A 25,561-nucleotide genomic window follows, 5' to 3' on the forward strand; every position below is an offset into this window, starting at 1 on the left:
CAAACATGTATCTTACTAAAAATGGAAATTAGTGTATGGGTTTGGTCTGAGGAACATAAAGCACATCAAGCTTGTTTCACCTCGATCTGCAAATGGAATAAAAAGCAGTTTTACTCCAGGGATAAAATGCACTAGAAACTTACGTAGCTTTACAGTCTCTGGCTTGTTTCCATCTGTTCTGTTTGGCTGAACAAGAGGTGCAAATGATACAGCAAGGATATTTTTGCTTTCCCATGTGCTCTGACCTGTCCTTGTTATCTGAGTCAGCTGTTAAAAAGAGGGAAAAATGGCTGTGACATACATTTCCTTTTCCAATAGCTTCTACAACCAATAGAAGTATTCTTTTATATAAATGTCCATGGAAATCTGTTGATTTGATTAATAACTCAAAATCGAGATAAGAGAAAAACAAAAATGGCATTTTATTGTCATATGCCTGATTTATTTTTGATATTACAAATGCAAACTGTGAAAGATAATCACTCCTCCATGAGGCAGCCAATTTATATAAAGAATGTCAGAAGTCCCTGAAGTTGGGTGGCAAGAAATGTGTAGAAGAGTACAGATTCGAGATTAAACATTTCCATGCCTAGGTAGCCAAAGTTATCCTTAATTTCCATTCAACAGAAACCCCTGTATTCTGGCCTTGATCCTACATGTTTGCTGTATTATTAATGATAGATACACCTGTCTACCCGCTATCTCTAAGAGGTTGATAGTTGGACAGGTGCACAACTCAAAGGATCCGTATACAATCATCTTTTTTAGTTGTTCATGTACAAGCATAGTTACATCAAAACTCAATGATTAAGTACTAGTAATGCCAAATAAGGAGAAAGGATAATAAAAAAGAATAGCTAATTCTTAAAATAAAAACATAAAATGTATTTATTCTACATCTATTTTGAAATAATTTCTCAATGACAAATGGCTTCATTAGCAGTTTGATGATATTTTCCATACGAAATATTACAGGCTTGTGTTTTTCCAATATTAAGATAATTGTTTTATACAATCTTATACAATCTTTGGGATACTGTGAAATTATCAAGATATATAGTGTTTGAAATAGCTGTGTAACTTTAAAAGCAAAAATGCAGATTATTCCACAAATCTGAATTTGGTGTTAATCCACTAAACTAAAAGAAAAGAAAGTGGACTAAAAACAAGTTTAAACATGATGATATAGTATCTGACAGCCAAATAAATTCACCTGATCCTCTATTGGCATGACAAGAATGCCACCAACTTTAAGTAAGATTTTCATGTAGTTCTCATGATCCTTCTGTACTCCTGCTCCACAGTAGATACGGTCGTACTGATGACTGTCTGAAGAAATTTCTAAGCAATTCCCAACTACAAAGCTGGGTTCGCAAAACTCAAATCTGCAATAAACAAAAAGATTTTAAAAAACTATTTATGAGATAATTGGTGCAACATAAAAATATTTTGTTCCTAAAATAAAAAATGATAAAAAGTAAAGACTTTGGAATCACATGAGACCTGTTAGCAGCATTATAAGTAACATAGTGAATAGTTGACTTGAAATAACTGCAAGTCTTCATTTTGCCATAAACAGCTTTGTATTAGTATTAAAAAACATTGCAGCCAGCAAAACATATGATTCACATGACTAAATGGGCAAAAATAGATACAGATATGCTACTTAGTTTGACAGAATGCCAAGAAAATACAAAATTGAGGTTGTATATACTGGAATGGGGGGATATTGGCTTTATTTACTTTTGAAAAAAAAAATAAAGCTCATCAAGCTAATGTGATTTCTTCAGTATGTTTATGTGTCTGCAGAATAATGACTAGGACTGATATACACCATCACTGTCAAAATATTAGAAAGATTCTTTGTGCTCACTTTTTAACCCTGTTTGGTAAATACATTTGTGTCATATAATCTAAACAAATAATATTTTTTCTTTTAATCTAATTCATGAAAGTAATTGAAGTGATATTAGTACTTATCATAAAAAAATAAGAAATGTTACAAATGAGACTTAGCCCATTGAGCCTTTTAGGTAATTTACAGCTCATTGATCCACTGGCTTTAAAAACATTTTCGATAGTTTATTCCATACTCCTACAACACTTTACATAAAGAAGGGTCTTTGCAAGATGTTAGTGCCACCAGCCATCTCAAACTTTGTCCACAAATCAGAAATAAAAAATCAGTTGTAAAGCTTATGGGTGCAGGCCAGTTTTTTCCAAAACCTGTGCAGAATAAGTTTACAGACCAATAAGACCAATGGACAAACAGCACAGAACAGCATAGCTTTATACTGTACTTACTTATCAAAGCTATCGCTATTCTTAATAAAGTCATCCAGTTTTTCCTTGGCATATTCCACAACATCAGTATGCAGCTCAACACCATGATTAACACCAAATGGACCTGAAATAAGAAGGAAATTAAAGCTGGACTGTAAAACCTATCACACAAAAACAGTTTTCTATCTGATATCCCATTACATTTAGTAATGTAAACGGATATGCATGATCATCTTGTTAAATGCAAAGACATTTGCTCCCCACAGCTTTGATAATGTACAGGTTAGTGGATCAGAAATAAAATGATCATTTTACAAATCTAAAGTATCTTTACACTTAAAATACTTTTAAGCCTATACACAGGCTTAATACATTTTAAAGCACAACAATTCACAGTAAGTTCATTCTGACTTTAGTTAATACAGTTATTTTATCATTTTGAAAACCTGCAAAACAGGTTCATGAATTTAAATATTGAAACTTAATTGAAAGTTTGAAACTTAATTGAAATATTGAAAGTTTGGAACCTCTTGCAAAATAAAGCATTTTTAATTTTTTTGTGCAAGAACAAAACAAGTAAAATTTGTCACAGTGGCATGAAACTGACTGTACCTACTGGGTTTATATCATGTTGACAAATAACTTAACTTTGTTACCTATGTTAAGATTAATTTTTGTTCAATCACCAGCCCAAAAGCTACTGCTACCTCTAAATTCATTTTAATGGGTTTCACATTTGTTTCCAAATAAAAGTTTTCAACAGAATTACTGAAAAGCAATTTCTTTGATTTCTAAAAAGTAAACAGCTGTTACGTCTGGTATTCAGAAAAACCTGTGACAAACAAAACATGTATAACACTTATATTACATAAATCACATAAAGCAGCCAAGACTCCTGAATGCATATACATGCTGAATCACACTTACAGCATGTACTGTGAACATTACAAGAACAGCAAAATAAAATGTGTGTTCAAGCCAGAGACATCTTATTTACTCCATATAATTTAGCTTCACCCAGAAAATGCCTTTTCTTTTCAAACAAGCTGTGTCTCTTGTTTTTAAAATAAGCTTTGGGAAATAAAATTTGTGAAAAGCAGTTACGGTAGGTAAAAACATGTCAAACTGATGAGGTTCCATGTTGGATTGGGTTCCCATAAAGATACTTCAGAAAGTATGGGACTTTAATTCTGCACTACATACAATCTTTACTGGTGCCTTATAAATCTATCATCTGCATAGTGTGAAAGCAGCTGTTAAATATACTCACGCTCGTTCTTTGATATTTAAGTCTGTTCCAAGCTAGTGCGGTACTACATGAGTAGAATTGTTTGCTTGAGTTTCAATTAATACCAACCCATCTGGGAATCAAATTCAAAAATAGTCTTTGCTTTTTACGTTCTTTAAGCCATAGAACAACATTGGCTTTTATTAATTTTTTAACAGTCCGAGGCACTTTCATAACTGCCACTGATAAAATGACCAAAATGGAAAAAAAACAAAATGAACTAATCACCTCTGACCCCAGTTGAACTGATAAACAATATAAGCAAAATTTATATCTGTGATTTTGTTGAAGGACTAAGTTGCTTTGTTCTGGATTTTTTGAAGAACGTGAATGTTATTGCATATTTTAGAACTTTGCTAATCTTGTACAAGTAATAACTAGTGCATACACTTGCTTGTTAGTACAGGCAGCTGTAGGACATTTCCAGCAGTTTTAATATTCTATTGCTCAAATTTGATGAGTGACAATACTGTAAAACAATGATTTACTGATAAACTCTAGACAAGGAAACAAGCAATACCCAAGAATATAACAGTTCTGGTCTCAGACAACATGTACAAAGGAACAGGTTTAAATTGTTAAAAAATTAAGTGTATAAAACAAAAATAAAGATTAGTAGGATACAAGGCAGATGGCACCCAAAGCACATGAGTATTTAGTCAATTTATATTTTATATGGCTAAAAGTCTTGCATAAATCTTTTTTTCCCTAATAGAGTGAATACATGGTATGAAGCATTCGAATTCTCTGATGCTACATTTCATGATGACAAATGGAATACAGACACTTATTTGGCATTTGGCCACATCTGCTAGTATAGATGAATATAGATATTCTTGTCTACCACAACACTTAGCCTTACTTCAGTGCTTAGAGAGAATCCAATTCCTGTCATTAAGTGATTAGTATACATTTTTGTATTTTCTCATTCATTTAATATTGATAATAAAGAAAGGTTATTGCAGTTATTTAAGAATCATATTTCTGAAATTTTAATTAATGTTAGTTACAACACTGACAGATTTCATATCAACAATAATTAATATTTTCTCTCCATTGGACTACAGCAATCATGTTTCTGTGCTCAATGTGCTATACAGTATACCTTGACTTACAGGTGTGTAATAACAAGTGAAATATTTTTCTTAAGGAAACTGTCAACATGGACCAAAGGATTGTGCAAATGGCCCAAAAAACAACCTCCATATTTCCATGGAAAATTCACATTTTCACATGAGATTTAAGAAAATGCTTATGAAACCATGTACATTTTATGGGACAATGGTAAGATTCACACACAGTTGCCTCCCCTTAAGCCCTAAGAAAACTATTTAGTTGAATCTGCAAGTCACCATAGACTAAAGATGGTTGCAGGTATGATGATATTAGCTATATACCGATCAGACTGATATAGCCAGTAACTTGTATAATATATATTATTAATTTATTATAAAATAATAATTTCCTTATCTTATATTAATTGACAAAACAACCTGTATCCTATACATAACTGTGTGTACAAAGTTGATTTATTGCCACAGAGAGGCACTGTGCATCAACAATTCACATACTGAAATTAAAGCTTGGCTCCTAAAGGACTTATTAAACAAGACAAATGTGGTGAATAACATTTTTTAGCATGTCAAGTTTCCTTTCCCGTTAAACAAAATAATATCATGTACACATATTAATTTCAAGCACAGAACAAAAGGCGAATAAACATTACAAATTAAAATCTTTCAATTTTTTTTTCAAAACAGATCACATTTTGAGTAAAGAGCTGAAAAAACAATCGCACATTATTTGGTTAATAATTGCTCAAGTACCACTTTTTGGTAAACCAACATTTCTTTTGATTTTATCCTTCACTTATTCATTTCTCCACCATTATGAGATAAACATTGCATTCTTTATGTGTTCTTTAGTTCTTCAGTGCATTTTTATTTGCCATTTAAGTACTTATTTCGAAACAACATTTCCAATTTATTTTTAGAACATTTCATTCTACAGTTACTGTCAGATGGTGGTAACTGTCTGTAAACAGAAAGATATATTTCGTACAAAACCTATTAACATCGGAGAATTGCTAAATATATTTTTAAATGATCAGAATATGAAATAAGCCTTCATATTTTAATAGTACGCATTAATGGGGCATTGTACAGGTAGTTTTATTATAAAGCTAACTTATAAATCTTCAAAAGAACAATTAAGAAAATATAGAACTCACAGCTTTCCTGTTCTTTTAACTGCTTTAATGCTTTCAACTGCGACTGTTTTTAATATGCATTACAACATTACTCCTTGGTTATTGAGGGCTGCTAAAACACTGAGTACATTTATGGAATACGCCTTTATTGATTTAAGAATGTTTACTTTTATGAGTTATAGTCCTTTTTACAAGCCCATAAGGCCTATATTCAATTTATTTTAAACACAAGCATCTGTTTCATTACAATTATCGTGGTTAATGACTCAAAGTCCATCAGACCATCTTCTGAACATTTGGCTAAATCACAATGTTTTGAAATTGTACCAAACCTTAGATTCATCATAATATCTAATCCTAAACTAACCATCAGATTTTATGGCTTAATTTTATAGTACAACTGTAACCTTAAAGTTACTTGTTCCTTTGCATTCTACGCATGCTGATGCAGCCACCTTCTTGAACTACCTCTTAACACACAGTAGTCTGATCTCACTAAATCTCAGAAACTAAGCTTCTGTGACTGTGCCTTGTCTTTTCCGGGATGGGAAACCTTTACAGAAAATCAGGCTGTTGGTCTTACCAAACCAATAGCCCAGTACTGTCACCAAATATGACTACAGAGGATTCAATGCTGTAAAAGATACCATCCTTCAATTAAGACATTAAACCAATGTTCTGATTACCTTGTCATTAAAGATCCCATAGCACTGTTCATACTGTAAGTATAGGGGTATTAGCCCCACTGTGCAATGTGCCGAAATCCAATGTAGGAATACACAATCTGACCTACTCATAATTTCTCCCTTAAATCAACTGAACAAGTAATTTCTTCTCAACCTATATGCTTTATAGCAGGTCTGTTAGTGTATACTGGCTGCTATGTACCAACAGAAAACTTCAGTGGTGGGTGAAGAGGGTCCACTTCTATATGTGAGATGTTTGGGGATGTAGTGGGATGAAATGCACTACACAAATGCAATGAATTATTCTTTTATTAATTAGAAAAGTGTCAAGAAGAAACTAGGCTGAGTAGGCACATGGGTTGCAAAAGACAATCTGATCATATTTAGCAATAAAGAAGAGATTTGACATTACCTATAATTAAGCCCACCATAGTACTCAAGTATCCTGTTCCACTTCCTAGGTTAAGGAAAGACAATCCCTGTTGAAGTTTCAGTGCTTCCATCACCTCAGAGTAAATGCATGGTGCTGACAAGTGAATATTTCCATGCTTCCAGGCCAGGTCCTTGTAGGCGTTCTCTCTGTAACCCTCTAGGTAGTAATCACCTCTGTCGATGGCTCGAAAGGCTTGTTCCACCTTCTCAGTGCGTATATACTGAGCCTCTTTAAGATTGTCAATCAAGTCATCATTATCCTCTCCAGCACTCACAGCTCCTCCCATGGCTGGTGAAGGAGAGAGCTCTCTGGCCTTCAAACTTTCAGCAACTTTTGATCTTCTCTTTCACTACAACAAGCAACGCTGCCACATGGAGAGGCCACTTAAGTGATGTGTTGGTACTCTTTAAGCAGTTTATCAGATCATCACAGCAAGTGTAGATCTGAAATATAGGGAGAGAAAAAAAGCAAGAAGTAATACATTTCATGTTAAGCTGCAAAATGCTAAGGCAGCAGATCATTACAAAGCCTCTGCAACACTAAATGTGTGTGGAGGGCATAAACATTGCTGATACTGTTAATGTCTGGATAAGGCTTTCCACAAGAATATCCATTGACTCTTATGACAGTCATTTATTTATATTTATTTATGACTATATTTGGGAGAATGATATCTTAAATTTTGAACTAGAAGTTACAGACATTGTAAAATAAACAGTAAAGCCCTCAAGGAGCATTTCAAGGATTCAGGATTATTGTGCTGTGACCTACGTGGGCCTATGCCAAGTTCAGGGTCACAAGGATAAGACCTAAAAGGCTCTTACTCACAGAAAAATGTTAATATTCTAGTTTTTATTAAACCAAAAAAATAGATAAAGGCATATACTCTTAAAGCCACAGTTTGAACTATGGAACTATGGGTAAACAGACTTTATAAGTGGTCATATAAAAAAATATATGTAACAGTTTTAACACTTTCTTATCAGCATGATAGTTTATGAAACTTCCTTTAAGAACAGGAAACTGGTTGCAGAGCCTTAAGGAATTTCCTGTTAAACCTGTTCACCAACACAACAGTTCATTGTTTATAGTACAATGTATCCATTGTGATGCTTACTTACAGCAGAGGTTAAAATGTTTTTTTATTTTGTTTATTTTTCATGACTTTTCAAGAAACTAAAAGAGCTTTACAAGAGTACACACACAATACATAACAGAAGTAAAGATGAAAAAAGGTTCAGGCAAATGACTTAGTTAAATTCAAGAGTTGGAGTAAACTTATGCACTAAATCCTTAAAATATTCTGGAACTAAATCATTCTGTGCCCTAATATGTGTGAAGTAAAACCTTAAAGTTCATTCTAAATTTCAGGGGAATCCTGTGTTGAAGTGAAGACCTTTTAGCTAACATGATAAAGTTCTATGAGCATACTTGAATCTTATTTAGCACCTTGTGTGCCACAACATACCGGTGTGCCGTGGAAAGGTCCACGGTGTGCCACAGAATCAGAAAAGATAATATTTCAAAAGTGTGTACCATGAACTTCATGGACATCTTCCCAGTATATAATAATTTGTTGTGCTGCAAAACTCTAGGACATTAATATACCTGGCATGGAAATACTTGTTTGGGAGATTCCACCCGAAGGCACAAAGAAAGGAGTTACAGTTGGGTAATCTTGAATAATTTGCAATCAGAAATATTTCATCATAAGACAGCCAGAGTCTATACTGAGGCAGATGAAAGAAAGGTGAGCTTGGGACATTCCTAAACCATGTTAAATGACAACATTGGTTACCAAGGTTTCTTATTTATCTCAAAGTGTTTTTTGGCAATGCTAGAATCAAACCTAAATTCATCTACTTTACAAAGCTGATATTAAATGCATCACAGCTTCATTTAAGAAATTTCTGTAGCATTCATAACCCAATGCCAAAAATATACCTGTAAAGTGCAGATAATGCAGCACCATCTCATTTGGTCTGCAAATTACAGTCTTGAAAAATGCAATAGTTCCTATAAAGAACAAATTAGCTCGTATCTTCAGTAATGCACCACTCAATTTTTCTATTCTCTTGTGATATTGCTCCATAATATTTACACATCTTTTTCTTACACTAATAAAATTATATGATTTACAATGCGATCATATATACAATGTGTGCAAAAGTGTGTAAACAATATTTCACAGGGCAGTAGAAGGTCTTTGAAAGTTCATGTGTAGATTTTACTTCCATTTCATCCAATCTAATTACAGTTCCCAAAACAACTGGCTGCACTCAAACGGTGCCGTGGAGAACGAGAAGATACAAAGGACAGACCTAGATAATATCAGAACTAGAATAAGGTGCTACATTTAACAGCAAACAGAGCAATCTGATAGCCAAATATGAAAATAATAATAATTGCTTACGCTTATATAGCGCTTTTCTGGACACTCCACTCAAAGCACTTTACAGGTAATGGGGACTCCCCTCCACCACCACCAGTGTGCAGCATCCACCTGTCTAAAATGTCTAAACAGTGCAACAAATATAATGCAAACTGGAGGTGAGTCCTGTAACTTATTTTAAGATTATTTTTTTTTGTTATTTGAGAGACCTCAAACATTTAGAAAAATCACTCAGTATATTTATGCTGCTATGGCAGTTTTACAACCTTTCTACACAAACATATCACAGAAAATCTTTCCACCAGAAATCAAGTTTCAATCATTTCAGAAGCAGTATCACTGCTAATCTAACTTGAAAATGAATAATTCAGAACTTCTTGGTCATATCAGTTGTTGTCTTTTTCTGCCATTTTTCTTATTGGATTTTTTTTCACATTTGGAAGGAACACTGATAGTAAGGTCAAAACATACAGCACGGGTACTTTTTTCCTTCTTGTGCACAAGCATACAGTATACTTCAGTTTAAATCAAAATTATTGTAGCATTTCAGAACCAGCACAGCAATTCATACAGTTGTAATAGGTTTGGGCACTCGCGGATACACCTTGTAAGGTCCTTCAGAGCTCTGACAAAATATCAGTTCTATACTGATACAGGAAATTCACACAGGATACCACACCACTTCAGAGACACCTCTGAACTATAGTTTGCCCATGTGAAAAAGGTTCAAGTGTCTTTTAGTTGAGTTCATCATTTTCACAGCTGGGTGCTTAGCTTGGATGCAAGTCTAATTCTTAGAAAATAATCTGCATATGGGGACTGATTAAAAAATATGAAGAGGAATACTGTATATTACTTGATCTATTTTTGATTTCTTTCAATGCTATAGTATTTCTCCTTTTCTCTTTATCTCATATAACTCGACAGCATTGTTGGTTGTGGAACGACATTCACTTCCCAAATGTAACCCCAGCTTTGGGATCCCGTATGCAGAAAACCCATTTACTTGGATTAAAAGGAAATCAATTTTCCCACCAGTCATTACGCACGGCTATAAAAAGGATGATACTTTGGAGACTACTAGAACAGAGTAACAGCTTTCTAATGAAAAATAATTACTCCATTTATTTAACCGTAGCAAATTAAATATGCAGATAAGTAATTAAATAGTGGATCTGGAAGCATCAATAATTGTGAAATGGAGATCTATGTATTTATTTCTATAATATCCCTGCTATTTACTGAGCACAGATAAGGCCAAAGGAAACAGCACACAAAAACATCTGAAATCATTTGAATTCAACAACACTGGACAACAAACGTATTTTGGAATTCTGAGCTTACTGTGTGTATATTTATATATATTTTCTACACATTTTTAAATAAAAATGTATTTTAAAAAATGTTACAGCTTACATTGATTGATTACATTTATAATCATATCAAAACCAACAAATTTACCCTAATTCATTTTACAGTGTTATATGTCCATAGCCGTTACGGCTACAAGTCCACCTTAGACAAGGGACAGTGAAAATGTCCTTTATAAAAAGCATGCAATTCAGGTAAATGTTTAATCATTTGTAAGTCGAGACCGTGAAGGAAATAGTGTAAAAGGTTATTCAGATATCTTAAATACATGTGGATGCAATTTACAACACATCTAACTAAAGGAATATTAATTAGCATAACCAAACCAAGTTGTGTCATACCTACTAAAGGTGCTTCATATTCTGGCAAAAAGCTAAATACCGTAGCTCACCTGAAAATGTCTGGACAAAAACTGATGTAGAAATACCGATTTCCAGTCTCACCTAGATTATTCCTGTATGCCTGCTTTCAGCCAGCATGTCAGTTCTGAATGTGAATGACTTTGTGAATTTGTGCACATTAAGAGATGACCAGAAAGAACAAGAAATTCAGACAACGAAAGTACACAGGCAATACTGCTTAAGACCTCTTGGTTTTAATAACATCATAGAGAATGTTGTAACAGTATGTCACAAATAGGATCTACTGTACCACTACTGTGCACTAAGAAAAAAGAGCTACCAGCTCGTCGGTAGGTTTTGCAGCTGTCAATATTCCCTTGCCAGGTGCATGCTTTTCTGTTGTTCAATTTGCATTTTCAAACATTTTCATTAGAAAACGAATAGATTCTGCTACTAAAAGTAAGGTAAAAATCACAAAAATGAAAAAAAAGGTGTTTGTTTAGTATTTTGTTCCTGCAAATTGTCTGCATTATCTAAAGTACGAAAAATGTACATTCGATATTTTCAAACCATTTCAAAATGTGACATTTGCCTGATTAAAACAATCATTGGGAATCACCATAATGGGAAAAACAGTATAGAAAAAGTTTCCTTTGACCTTCACTGCACTTTAGTAACCATGTGAAAAGAAAACAAAACTGATAATGAGAAATGACTCTGCACGACATTACGCAAAAGCATTAACATCCCAAGAGGGATGCAAACTGTTATATCCTGAAAAGATATTTTGCTGTACCAATTGAACAAATTGTATTATTTTCTTTGCACACCTTCTTTGTATGTAAGAATAAGGATACTGATTAAGCTCCTATGTAAATACATGTCTTATTTCAATTCTATATCCATTCATTAACTCAGATCACCAATGTTAATAATCAAAACCAGTAATGAGCTAAATGTTTGCTTCCAACATGAAAATACTATACAGCACAAAGCACTAAAATAATTCATTTTGTGAAAATGGATACTGTTGCTTTAAATTGTAATTAAGGGTGGCAATCACTATACCTCTAGCTAGGTATACCTCACTATACCTCTATATATACAATCCTCAACAACCAGAGTATTTGAATATACAATTTCTGAAAGACACAAGTAACTATAGCTTTCAAATGTTCAAATAAGGCTAAAAGTATGACATTAAGGTTTAAGGGAAATTGTTTAAAAGGTTTGTCACAAGGTGCAATGTTTTTGTTATTTATATACCCATGGTATGCTGTGATACAGGGAAAAAAAAACATTAATAGAAAGTAATCCTTCCCAGAAGAAAAGCTATTGCCAAAGGTTGTCAGTAACATCAAGAAAATAATACTCCTTGAAACAAGCATTAAATTATGACTTGCTCAACCCATAAACATGTCTCACCTGCACTTTTTACATGTGTAAAAATTAATTTGCAAGTATTATTTTTTAAATTAGAATAAGTAATAGGTTTATTCCATGCTGAAAAGAGAAGAAAGAAAACACGTTTCAGCTGAGGAGCCTTCTTCAAGTGCCACCTGAACTTATTTTTTAACTGTATAAAATACAATAACAGTTAATTACACATCATACCTGATAAAGTCCTTTGTTGTCAAATTTCCCTGTTCTCTAGTAAATCTGAAATGAGTAAGACTTAAGTATCACCTCACTGAACACTCAGCTTAATCCGAGTCTATTCTTTCACAAGCATGTTCCTCATCATGGAAATCCAAGGAGTAGTATTTGCTGTGTGGACCACATCTCTTTACAGGAGGCAGCTATTTCCAGATGTTCTGTCAAAGATGAAATCTATAATAAGAAAATAGGATAATAACTTTCACAAATGTGTTTTCTATTAAAAAGGCAAATATTTTGTGGTGAAAAACAACCATATACAGTAACGGAAATACAGAAATGACAGAAAAGTTTCAATTTACACATATTTACTTACTAAATTGTCAGTTAGCAGAAAAAAAGACGTTGCAGCTTATACAATCTATTCATATTGACAAAATGAAGTCCTTCTTCACATCTGTGCTGTATGTAACATGCTGAGGCAGGTTTGTGAAAATGCACACTGTTGGGAATGCAATGATTGAAGACTGAAGCCAAGCATGATGTAAAGATCTTCAGAGCAAATTTATATAGGTGATAGATAATTCAGTAGAGTTTTTTACGAATAAACCTTGTTTCAAAGAAGAAATGGTGTCAATGAGCACCTGATTACTCAAAAACCTTGGCTAAGGAGAGGAGCAGAACAGAAAGTATGAAATTTCCAATTTTTTTAGATGCATTTCAGAATTTCTTTTGTGCAATGTGGATCAATTCCTATTTCCCCATTTCTGGATTTTTGCAAATTTCAGGCAAACGTCCAGGATTTTACATAAATCTCCTGAAAGTTGACCCATCCCAATTGGACATTTCTTTACATTTCAATCATCTTGTTTTCATTTGTTGATTTCTGTTTTCCCTGAAACATACACTATAACTGATTACTTCAATCTCCTTAAGATGAGCAAGCTCTAAAAATGTGCCTTTTGCTTTCAGCTCACTGTTAACCCAACTACAATGCTCATTTCACTCTGGTTAATTTAGTTTTGTAAGACCCTGGAATAAGCTTCCTAACCCTGTTATTGAAGCTGTTACCCTGGCTTCTTTCACAGATGGCTGGAAGAGGTGCCTAGATTAATTAGCTACTAAATGATCTACCAAATGTCCATCTCTTGTTTATAAACTTTTACGTTGTCTCAGTCTTATTTAGAAATGGACTGGTGTGGTGTAAAAGATATGATTATACCCACATTATTCATGCGATTCCAATAAAGTCCATTGGTCTTTAATGTTTTCCTATTCAAGGATGTTAAAGATATACAACCTGATTATGTCAGATCTTAGACACCAAGCAAGGCTGAGCCTAATCCGGATAACGATGGAAGATCTTTCAGCCACCTTTTCACAAACATGGCCCTGGATCACCATACATCTTCTGGTTTTCATGTAAACTTGTTAAAAATGGTACAAAGTTTAATGAAATTTGATGCATTGCTTCGGCATTACTTGGTTTAACAAATCTTAATTTTTCTCAAATATTATTTGTGCTAACACTGAGATTTTACTTCATAAGCACTGCCACAATGTCTTGATAAGTGTTAATGTTTCAGGAGTATTGTACAAAAACTTAAAGGATGTTTAATTAAATGAAATAATATTAGGCTGAAATATGATTGACAAATATCTACCAAAACTAGATTTTTTTACTGCAGATATGTCAATGCAGATGAAATCACTACAATATTTTCAATAGGTGTTAAAGAATAATACATTTCTATGTTTCATATCACTCGGTAAATTAAATTAAACTATTCTGGTAAATACAATGCTCAGGACACATAAAAAAATCTTCTTAGCATGTTAGAAATAGCACTAGCATACTATTTCTGAGATTAATCAAATCACATAGGATATATATTTCTGTACAACTAATTTCTGGTATATTTAAAGAACTTAATTTGTAGCACGTTCAATACAGACTCTAAATAGAATAAGGTCCACTTACAAAATGAAAAAAATATATAAATAGTAGTAAATTCACACTTTGGAGGAGGGGCCTGCAATACTAGGATTAACAACTCATCCAAATATTTTAGCAGAAATTATAGCTACAGACCTTAGAATTAAATGACATGAGCCAAAGCCAAGCAAGCAAAAAAACCTTCATCTGGAGGCCACTCACTACCTTTATCTGCACCTCCACATCTGTCTCAGGCAGTGGCACTTTATACAGTGAAGATATCCCTCAATTTGGTTAATTGTTAATGGATAACAATGAAGTTCAGCCTTTTAATTCTGTGCATTTCACAAAAACCAAGAATCGATAATCCAATTCCCAGTATTACTAATTCTGCAGCACCCATTTTTGTTCATCTATGCTAGTTTATCCTTAGTTTTGTGTAGTAAAAATAATGCTTGGGCAAAAAAATATTTTAATTGAACATGAATATACTTTGGACACACTACTGATTACATGCAGAACATCACACAATTACACAAATGGTACTGGAAAAATCATACTAATTATAGACATTGATTAAGTGTTTTGGTGTCATTTTGATTCATTCTTCTTATTTTATATGATTTTCAAACCAGAAATGTATCATAATTATAGTGTTAAATTCCCTAATCAATCCAATGCCCTTCTGGAAAAGTGTAACTATTGGATGCCACCATCAAATGTGTATTTAGGTAAAATGCCATTACGATTGCAACCAGAAGAAGTTTTGAAGTACCACTTGTAGATAGTCTGAAAAACTTTTATCATTGCTGACCAAAGTTGGGGATAAATGATTATGGTGTCCCAATTTGAGGCCCAGAGATGGTTATTCAGCTGCTGAGATGACCAAAATAGTGGCAGAAGTGTAAACAACAGCAGGTAAAACACCATAATCCAAGCACATAAACTCACAGATTATTTTTAGTGTGTTTTAAGCAGCCTTTCTGAGGTGCTACTGATAAGATAGGGAGCCATCCAACATCATTTCAACACTTTAGCTACAAGGTCATTTTGCACTTTTTCTCCACAAAAGGTTGCTGCTCAGAAGCCGAGTACATTGTGATTTGCAGATGAAATGCAGAAACAATAGACTGGGTTTAGGTGCAGTATTTGTGGTGGGCACTTTGCTTGCAAATACTTTGAACAATACTGGTGCCAGGGCACTATCCTGTGGGAGTCCACAGAATTATTAAGTGATACTGACCTTCTGCCATAGCTAGATTACTATCTTTCTGTTGCACAACACTGTTCACAGAAGCTACAGTATTTCAGGACAAGACAGCAGCAGGGAAAATTTTAGTATCAACTCAATTGAGGTGATGATGTCAGCCTTGGCCCATGGGCCACCTTTAAAGCAGACTCTTGAAATTCAAAATCTATAACTCACATCATCAAAACACTCACAGCAGATGTTTGGTCAATGGAACAAAACAAAGCTTCAAAGTGATTACAAAAATTCACCCTAAATCCACGTATCTTGAAGAATGGACCAAGAAATAAAGATGCATCAACTGAATGTTGAACTAATGCAATTACATTCTGCTGGTTTTGTTTCACTTTAAGAGCACTATTCATTTTATACTTTTTAAAAGTAGCAGCAACATTACAAGAGATCCTTGAGTATTTACAAATTAACACTAAGTTGCATTGTATGTCCAGCACACCTGAAACCATATATTTACCCATGACTTAATTTTTTAAGAGTTCAATGTAAACACCATGGTTGCTACACTGTCAATAACCACCATTTGTTGTTTTTTTTTTTTGCCAGGGAGCCTACAGGGATTGACTACATCTCAACTTCTCACCAATATTAGATGCTATGTGCTTTTCAGGCAGTTTCTTATGTTTCAAGTCTCTTGACCTCTGGCACATTTCTGTCATATATTCTTCCACTTGATTTTCACATATCCTTTGTTAAACTGGCCAGTTCTAACATTCTGATCTTCACCACTCTGCCTTTGTGTGAAATATAATTTAAGATGCTTTCTAATACAGAAATTAGGTATGAGAGTTCCAAAATTTGGATTAACTTGTCTGAAGCCTTCGCCCTCGATTACACTGTAAATTGCGGCATCTTGGACAATGAAAACCATATGAGGTCATCTGTAACACCTGTTTTTATGACAGAGCAGTTTTAAAAAACAGGAACAGGTCTCTGATCCATGCATAAGGTTAAGAGTGTCTGAATATTTAAACTGCAGTAGGTGACTTTATAAACAACAACCTATAAAACTATTTAAAAACTAAATAAATCGGATAGGTCTTACTAAAAATGCAGAAAAATAAATTAACAAACTAGGCTAAAGCAATCATCTCGTATCAATCCAATAAAATTAGACTAGTTTAATTGTAATGCACTTATTAAACTAAACCTAATTAATATAGTAATTATACAATTTCACTTATTAATTAATTAAGAATGCCAATTAATATACTGACATAATTTCTTATTACTGTGACCACACACCTACTAATAATAATTTAAACTGGTCCCATGATCCCAGAGATTGTGATATGCCATATCTCATATTCAAGATATAAAGTGTTGAAAACTACTATAACTACTATAAAGGTTCAACATAACCTGCATGAATATGGCATTCATAGCCAGACAGTAAAGAAGAAACAAATAGAAGCAACTTACATTTGCCAAATCAATTGTAAACTGAAAGACAGTTGAATTATATCTTACCCTCAGATCAAGTGATAAATGATAGGTTTTTGAAAATGCTCATCAACATTATGTTGAGCATATAAAAGGAAAAGCATATATCAAAACAAGATGCACAGTCACTGTGAAATATGGAAGAGGGTGTCATTTTTGGGGGTTGTTTTGCATCTAAGGGTTTATTATTAAGATAGGGTGAATCACCAAGAACTCCATCACATACCAGGACATTTAGGCCAGAGTCCTGGTTCCTTCTGCCAATAAATTTAAGCTTGGCTGAAAATGGGCATTCCAGCATGACAACAATCCAAAGCATACATACAAACCGTTTACTTAAAATAAATGTTCTAAACTGTTGGCCATTGCAAGCTACAGAATTCAATCCAATTCAACACAGTAATTCAGACTCTAGGAGCCAGTTCTCAAGTCAGACCCTTTGGTTTAACTATTCATCTAATAAATGCTATTTTAAATGTATAGGCAAGACAATATCCGATCCATAATTGTTTTCCATGATATGAGGTCCTTTCTCCTTATTTTATCAGGTGTTTGAAGAAATTTACATTTGCAATTTGACCGATTACAGTATATATTTTTCCACTAAGAGGAAAAATTGCTTTCCACTTCATTGTCATGGCAATGTCAATTTTGTATTTTATGTCCTTTGTTGTATTATATTTTGTATTGTTTGTTTTTCAGCAATTTTCCTAATTCTCCGGGTAATCAGAAATACAGAACTACAGCAAAATGGCTAGAATGGACTTCTTCCACTTTTCCATGCTGTCACAGTGCTTCAGCAAACAAACTGATGAGTTGTCTCTGGTTCCTATTTTAGGACACCAAAATGAAGTGTTCACGGTCAGTATAATGGAACTTGAATTACTGTTACTATTTTTACATTGGTCACAGCAGTATCATTAACATCCTCTATTACAGTCTGCATATTTCTGTCATTGTACACTGAGTGGTGCATGACAGCTAAAAAACATCATTGTGTGGAGAATTTCATTGGTACTTCAGAGTCAAACAAGTTTGGGGTGAAAAAAAGCTGTTCTGGGGCTCACAGACTCATGATAAGAAACACAGGTTGGTTCTATATTATAACATAAAATCAAATTTCTTGAAGGGAGACATTTTTTGTAATGTCAGCTTTAAAGGTACAAACGCCATTCAAAGAACTTACATTTTATTGCATGTCAAATGTTCTGCACAGCATCTGCCAATGAAAACCTACTGACAGAAATTATTATTTCAATCCTACAAAAGGAATCTAAATATTGATTTTTGCACAGTGGAAATATTGGCGCTAAATCATGTTTCTTGTTATTAAAATAACCAGTGTAAAACCTCTAAGGGTCTTACATTATTAACAACACTATATAACAAGGAGGTGCTACACAATTCTAAAATAATAACACAAAGGGCACTGAAGCCCAAAATAGTAGAAGCTCATGAAATACTGCTGCTTTCTATTTTCCTTATTTTCTTTACAAAGGTTCTAGTCCAACTGCAGCTTTGCATGATTTCTAAATCAGGCAAACCTACAGATGGACTAGAACCTTTGTAAAAAAAAAAAGGTATCCACTAAAACAAAAAAATGACTATTTAAGATCACCTAAACTAAACAATCATCTTTTTTTTTTCTTGACTGAAAGTGAGTTTTCAGCTCAACGGCAAGCATTATCTTCAAGAAAGTGGAGTTGCAAAATATTACACAGCTTGTTTTTTTTTAATCCTTACACTTTCACACTATGACTGAAAAAGATGTAAAACAATTCCACATGTGAAATTTGAACATCAAACAAATGTATCAACTATCAAAACTTCATCAAATAATAGTAGGCATCTTAATAATTTAGGTTGTTAAGATAAACAAAAATAAGAACCAGGACACATTTCAAATGAATTTTAAAATAAGGACAGGTATTAATACACAAGCAAAAGGACTTCTTTCTTTTGTAACCTTTCTGTTGTTCAGGAATACACATCTGTAAATACAGGCTACAGTACGTCATTAATCCACAGACTAGTAAGCAGTGTTGACCTAGTTTTAAAGAACTGCCTCCAGCAGTTCTTGTGAAAAGACCACAATACTGCTAACAAGTTGATTTTATTTTACTAAATATTAAATATGTGAAAAAGGAACATTACAGAGCAGATATAATGATCATACATAATCATTTTCGATTAACATTTAAAAAGGAACAAGTAATAGGTTTACTCCATGCTGAAAAAAAGAAGAAAGAGAACACAACGTTTCGGCCGTGGAGCCTTCTTCAGGTGTGGCTCCACGGCCGAAACGTTGTGTTCTCTTTCTTCTTTTTTTCAGCATGGAATAAACCTATTACTTGTTCCTTTGCAGCCTACGCATGCTGACGCAGCTACCCACCTGAACTACTAACATTTAAAAATGTTATTTGACGTTAATAATTTTACAAACATTTAAAACAGACATGGTGGAGTTAATGTTCTGAACCACTGCTGTCAGCTTTAAGTGAACAGTTGAGTCAGGGCATTTAACAACTACCTTTCACTGCATTTCCTTTTTCCTATATTTAACAGTGAAGAAGGGTGTTATTTAAACTGCAGTGAACTATTTCCCAGCTATAAATTCTGACAACCACTCTCATTTTATTGAAATAATAATAGATATTCTATTTAAGACTAAATAAAGACCATAAGCATTACTACATAGTACTCATCTAATGAATAGTGGTCAGACACTTAGTAGACACCTCTTCATACCACAAGAAATGTGCTGAAGGGTGGAGCTTGGAAAAAAAAGTCTTCAAAATAATTATTTGCATTTGTACAGAGCTGTTCATCCATAATTGTTTCAAAAGGCTTTATATATAAGAGAGGACACTTCATTCACTGCTAAAATGTAGTGCACACATGGGCTATTCACAGCAGTCATTATGTGCCAGGCAATCCCACTACACAGCACATCAGTTGGAGAAGTGAGAAAATGCAGCACCAGGTTAATTAAGACAAAGCTTTAAGAAGGATAGATTGTACAAGCACAGAATGTAATTCAGTCAGGACACAAGAATTAAAACACCTACTCTACATTTCTGCACGATGGAATCTTTCGGACTAAGTAGTCAGGACCTCTGGTTAACATCTCACCCAAGGGATGGCACCTACAACAACTCAGTATCTTCAGTCACTATAAAGAGACAGAGATTTTTTTGGACATTTAGGTCCAGAAGAAAGACCCAGTCTAGAGGTCTACAAATACTACTTACAGCCACAACCAGGTTTTCCACCCCAGTGCCATCCCATGTCCAGATTTAGTTTCAGAAATCGAGCACATTACAATGCGATCATGCTGCTAATATTTGTTACTTTTTATGCTTAAAGAAAGCAAAACATCACTAATAGATGTACATTTTGTGCATAAAAAACAAAGCAAGTGATTAGGATTAAAATACCTCAGTGGTTAGATCTTACGTTTTAAGATATTACAATTTTGTGGTACTACCTACCCATAAAGATAATATTATTCATTACAAGATTACTATCTCAGCACACCTCCTATCTACAAGAAAGTGAAAAGGAACGTGTGTCAGTGGAATAAAGGTGGAAATATGTGCACAGCAGTTCTGTTTTTGATGTAAAGTTTGGTATTGAATGGACTTCCTACATGCATTCAATATACTTCTGAATATAATGTACATGAACCATTGCTATACTGGTCTTATGTGGGGAGTTCTTATATTTTAATTCAAACTTTAATATTCCATAATTCCCATTTTAAATACACAGCCTTCTCTCTATGAGACCGCAACATGGAGAAGTCATACACTTGCAGAGTTTTCATCTGTTGCTAATTTAATAGTCAGCACTTTTGAAGAGTACCTCCCTACAGGTTAGATCAATAATGATGGTGCCCAAATTGCTCAGTTGTAAAAGACATATAGCTAAGTAACTAGTGTGATTTTTTTGTGCATAACCAATACATTACTATACATCTACAAATCACTATTGAAATGATCAGAGCATTTACAGGTAGTATAAGTAGGTTTTTATTGCATTTTATTCAAGTTTAAAATATATACCATTTGTTTGTTTTTTTCAGCACTTGTTTTTAGTGGTTAGCATTGCGGTCTCTCAGCACTGGGGTCCTGGGTAGCTATCTGCATTGAGCTTGTATGTTCTTCCCGTGTTCATGTGGGTTTCCTCCGACTTCCTCCCACAGTCCAAAATCATGCTGGTAGGTTAAGCTGGCCCTTGTGTTAACGTGTGTGTCTGCATCTGTATGTGACTTACGATGGAGTGGCATTCCGTTCAGGGTGTATCCTGCCTTGCATCAGTTGCTTACAGGTATTACTTTCTATACACAGTATATTCAAAATTAACTCTACTCACATTTTGTAAATGTATTCCAACACTCTTGTTTAAACAAATATAGAAATGCAAAGTTTACACTGTACAGAATGCAGTCATACAATTTTCAAGCTTTTATCACCACGATGACCATTAGTTTATAGACATAACATATTAACAAAAGCTTATGAAAACAAATGAATAAATACAAGATTAAAATTAAAATCAACAAAAGCAGTAATACACACCTTACTGATTTTTCACGCATGTTAGAAAAGTGGGCTGTAAAAAAGTTGCTGTTCTGTAATTGAAAGCAAAAGCTTCTTAAAGAAGTTGAGTTTAACATACAGTATATAGCAGTTTTGTTAGCTCAGTAAGGTTTATATTGTTAAGTCTGTGATTCAAATTACAATTTACAATTCCAAAGCTGAGACATTTCTTTCCACATCACACAAATTCTAGGTTACTGCTAGACACTAGTCATTTCCAGCAGGTGAGGAAAACAATCCTTCAATGAAAACCAGAATGTCAGTCTCAGACACACGATATCCCATAGTGAATTTAGAAGAACATCGGATAATCCAAACATTAAAAATATCAAGGATGACAGGAGACAACTGGACAAATTTAGAACAATTCCCTATAGTTCTATAGTCTCTATTTCCTTTAAAGCCCCCCTGAACCGGACAATGTAGACTAGCCAATCTAACCTTCAGATATCAAACCAGAAGACAAAAAAAAAAATCTCTCAGCCACAAGTCTCAGTCAACACTGCAAGCATAGGAGTTTTAGCCGTTGTTTCTTGTTGCATGAAAAGGCAATACCATACCTGCCCAGTTCCAACTATATATTTCATGACGAGCGATTAAATAATAAAGGGACAAAAACTACACACTGGACATACAATAAGGTAATTATTTAAAATATCCTTTAACCCCAACTGCTCCAGGGGCCCCATAGAAATGCCTGACCCTGCGCTCTGACCCCAAGCTTCTCTGTGAGTCTCATGAGAGCAAGCTGGGGTATGTGAAAAAAGACCAATTCCTAATACATTGTATATTGTATTGTATATGGCCACTAAAGTGTTTTATCTTATCTCTCCGATAGTAGTTTTCTGCACCTGGCTTAAAGAAACATAATCTGGAAAAAATTACAGTGAAAGTAGGCTAAATATTTAACAAAAATACTAAATTTAGTTGTTCTTATTTGGGTTTCTATTTACATATTACTGTTGTTGTTTTCAAGTTTACCAACAGGTTGCTGCAAATTTGCTGCTCAAAGGTTTTAGGCTTATGTTGTAGCACTCTTTCCAGTCTAGTTCCTTCTTTATCCAGAAATATCACAAAAAACTATGACCTTCTACTGAACTTTGGCTCAACATTTAGCCAGTTTAATATAATCATTCCTTATAGATCTATATATTTCAGTACAAAAAATAGCCTTTTATAGATGTTATGAAAATTTAAGTTATGAGAAGAACATCGCCACTACAACTTTTACAAAGTTCACATTTGGTTGTTAAAATCAGGTTTTTAATGATCAATAGGAAGATTTTTAAATGACAATTTTGGTTTCTTTTTGATATAAATGGCAAGCAATGTTGGTTTAATAGTATGAACACTACTTGGGGCTTTGTGTAAAGAGTTAAAATATATGCTGTGAGCTTCAACAATTAAGTTTTACTTTGTCTCCATGTCTGTGATAATAATGGCAACTTTATAGCCATCACAGAACTTTTAATTAGGTCTATACATTTCTTAGCATCACAGAAGTTGATGTGGATACAATTAGCACTAACACTTTCAATTCATGTCTTAATGTAACAGCAAAAAAATTATAACTCCAACAGACATCACTGAAAAGATAGTACAGCAGTTCCAGCAAGGACAAAGGACATTTTTTATTTTAAAAAATTATTAAGAGAATCTACTGAGCAACTCCCCATTACCAGCCCTTACAGTGTTTGAAAGCAAAACCACAATCCTAAAATATCAAATGTGCTGTCGTTAGAGTACAAAATATTAACGTTGTTTATAAAGGACATCAGTATGGTAAATGCCACTAACATTTAAGATACACAATTACAATAACATGCATTATGCTGATATATAGTACATATAAAGATTTGAAAACAAGATATTACAAAGAAATGTTCCATACTAAATGGCCTTTTTAGATAATCAATATAGAATATTTAAACTTTGATAAAAGTGTGATAATAAACGAGAGGGAAAAACGTTATTATTGTTAGCAGTAACAGTGAACCATGACCACATTTTCAACTGCAGAGCTCATTAAGACACATTTTTAGAAGCTGCACAGAGAAATTAAATTACTGCATTACTGAATGTAATAAGATTGCCTTTCTCCCGTGACACAACCCTCTTATTTGATTTTATCAAGTGAATTATTTTGATGGTAAATGTTTGCTTTCGTTAAAACCACGGTTTCTACCAGAGTTTTATTTTTTTCAACACACACTGGGATATTTGCCAGATTTGGCCTAGTTTTTGTTCCGTTTTAACCTCCAAGTGCAGCGATAATACCAACGTCTTTCCAAGCAAGGGACCGGCTATAAAGTTCAACCTTTAGAAAAGAAGCTAGAACCACACGCCTTTTTTTCTTAAACGCCCAATTTAAATATTCTACATTCCTATTTTTAAATTAATTGACGAAGACAATTTTATCTTTAAAACCATACCATTCTCTCGATTTCAAAGCTTTCGTTCTTCGGTTCTAATTGACAAATGATCCCTTACAGCAACACTGTGCGAAAACTTTCCACTGACGCCATCACGGTAGCAACAAAGGATCTCCGCCAGGCATCTGATTTTTACTGTTATTTTCACAGCGGCGCCCACAACACCGAGTTACTGAAATAATACATGGAATGCACAAATAAAATAAAAGACAATGTGCGGTGCAACTGCCTTACAATACGACTGCACTTCACCGTCTAACGTGAAAACAAAATAAAATAAAAACTTTAAAATGGCAACTTGCTACAGCTGCATTAAGTTTCCGTATTTTTATATCGATCTTTAGTAATCTACTTAGGTGCTCTCATGCATTTGCCTTTTATAAGCTACACTTTAGTGCGTTGTTAGATTACTGCGACAAAGTGATACAAACCACCAGAAACAACTAATTTGCAGGACTGGTCATTACAAAAACTGTGCATTAGACATACGTATTACCTTGTATTACGCACTCAAACGTTAGTGTGTCTGGAAAGGCCACGCAAACACTTTAAAGGCCTGGATGCCTGTTAAAAAATATGATAAAATATACAGGGTTAATTATGATAGCTATAATTATCTTTACAGAGTAAGGCCTGTACGTGCATTGTTTTAAACATAAACTCTACTGTATTTTTAAAGTATCTTTACAAATACCATCGTGGCATTAAAGCAACAAATTCATGACATGTCTATATTTTAAACTTTTAAATTTGTTTTTGCTCTGAGAGATGCATGTGAAAAGATTTCCAAATAAAGGAACTTAATGGCGATGCAAACGACAGGGGCAGTATGCATTTAAACTGCTGCTTGTTACTCAAACTGCAGATATTACTAACGCCACAGTGATAAAAGCAGCAGAGGTTCCTACAATTCATGCACCACCAAGTCAAATCTCAATGTAATCGAAGAAGCAATCTATTTATTAAACTCGAACGACACGTCTCGTATTGTGGATATCCTGCATGCCGGATAACGAGGTAGAGTACTTTGTTTCAAAAACAACAAAATGTCGACATCAGTAATTTCAAACAAATCACTCACCTATTCTCTTTCGTTGCAGTTAGTCGACAAGCAAGAGTGTTAAAAGCTGATGACAAAATCGGAAAAAGATTTTGTCAACGTACTAAAATTAATAATTTTGTGAATTGCACGTATATATTAAAAAAGAGTTCGGTTTAGTTCTGCCTTCCAGACGCCGAAGAAACAGCTGTGAGGATGTAAACATAAAGTCACGTGGTCACCAGCA

General features: G+C 33.9%; 1 protein-coding gene across 6 annotated transcripts in view; it reads right to left on the minus strand.

Annotated features, from left to right (window-relative positions):
• Positions 1 to 25,561, minus strand: part of pcmtd1 (protein-L-isoaspartate (D-aspartate) O-methyltransferase domain containing 1) — a 29,857-nt gene extending 4,296 nt beyond the window's left edge. The window contains exons 1-7 of one of the 6 annotated variants that reach the window (XM_015353684.2): positions 25,357 to 25,561; positions 24,772 to 24,839; positions 12,690 to 12,833; positions 6,879 to 7,342; positions 2,305 to 2,407; positions 1,214 to 1,385; positions 144 to 267 (exon numbers count right to left, since the gene is read on the minus strand). In XM_015353684.2, the coding sequence (XP_015209170.1) occupies positions 144 to 267; positions 1,214 to 1,385; positions 2,305 to 2,407; positions 6,879 to 7,185 (706 nt within the window). In that variant the 5' untranslated portion in view covers positions 7,186 to 7,342; positions 12,690 to 12,833; positions 24,772 to 24,839; positions 25,357 to 25,561. Of the gene's footprint in view, positions 1 to 143; positions 268 to 1,213; positions 1,386 to 2,304; positions 2,408 to 6,878; positions 7,343 to 12,617; positions 12,834 to 24,275; positions 24,423 to 24,771; positions 24,840 to 25,356 lie in introns of those variants that run through there. The other 5 variants (XM_015353681.2, XM_015353683.2, XM_015353685.2 and 2 more) reach the window with 5 other exon arrangements.

This window comes from Lepisosteus oculatus, chromosome 6, assembly GCF_040954835.1.
Source record: "Lepisosteus oculatus isolate fLepOcu1 chromosome 6, fLepOcu1.hap2, whole genome shotgun sequence".
Classification (NCBI taxonomy): domain Eukaryota; kingdom Metazoa; phylum Chordata; class Actinopteri; order Semionotiformes; family Lepisosteidae; genus Lepisosteus; species Lepisosteus oculatus.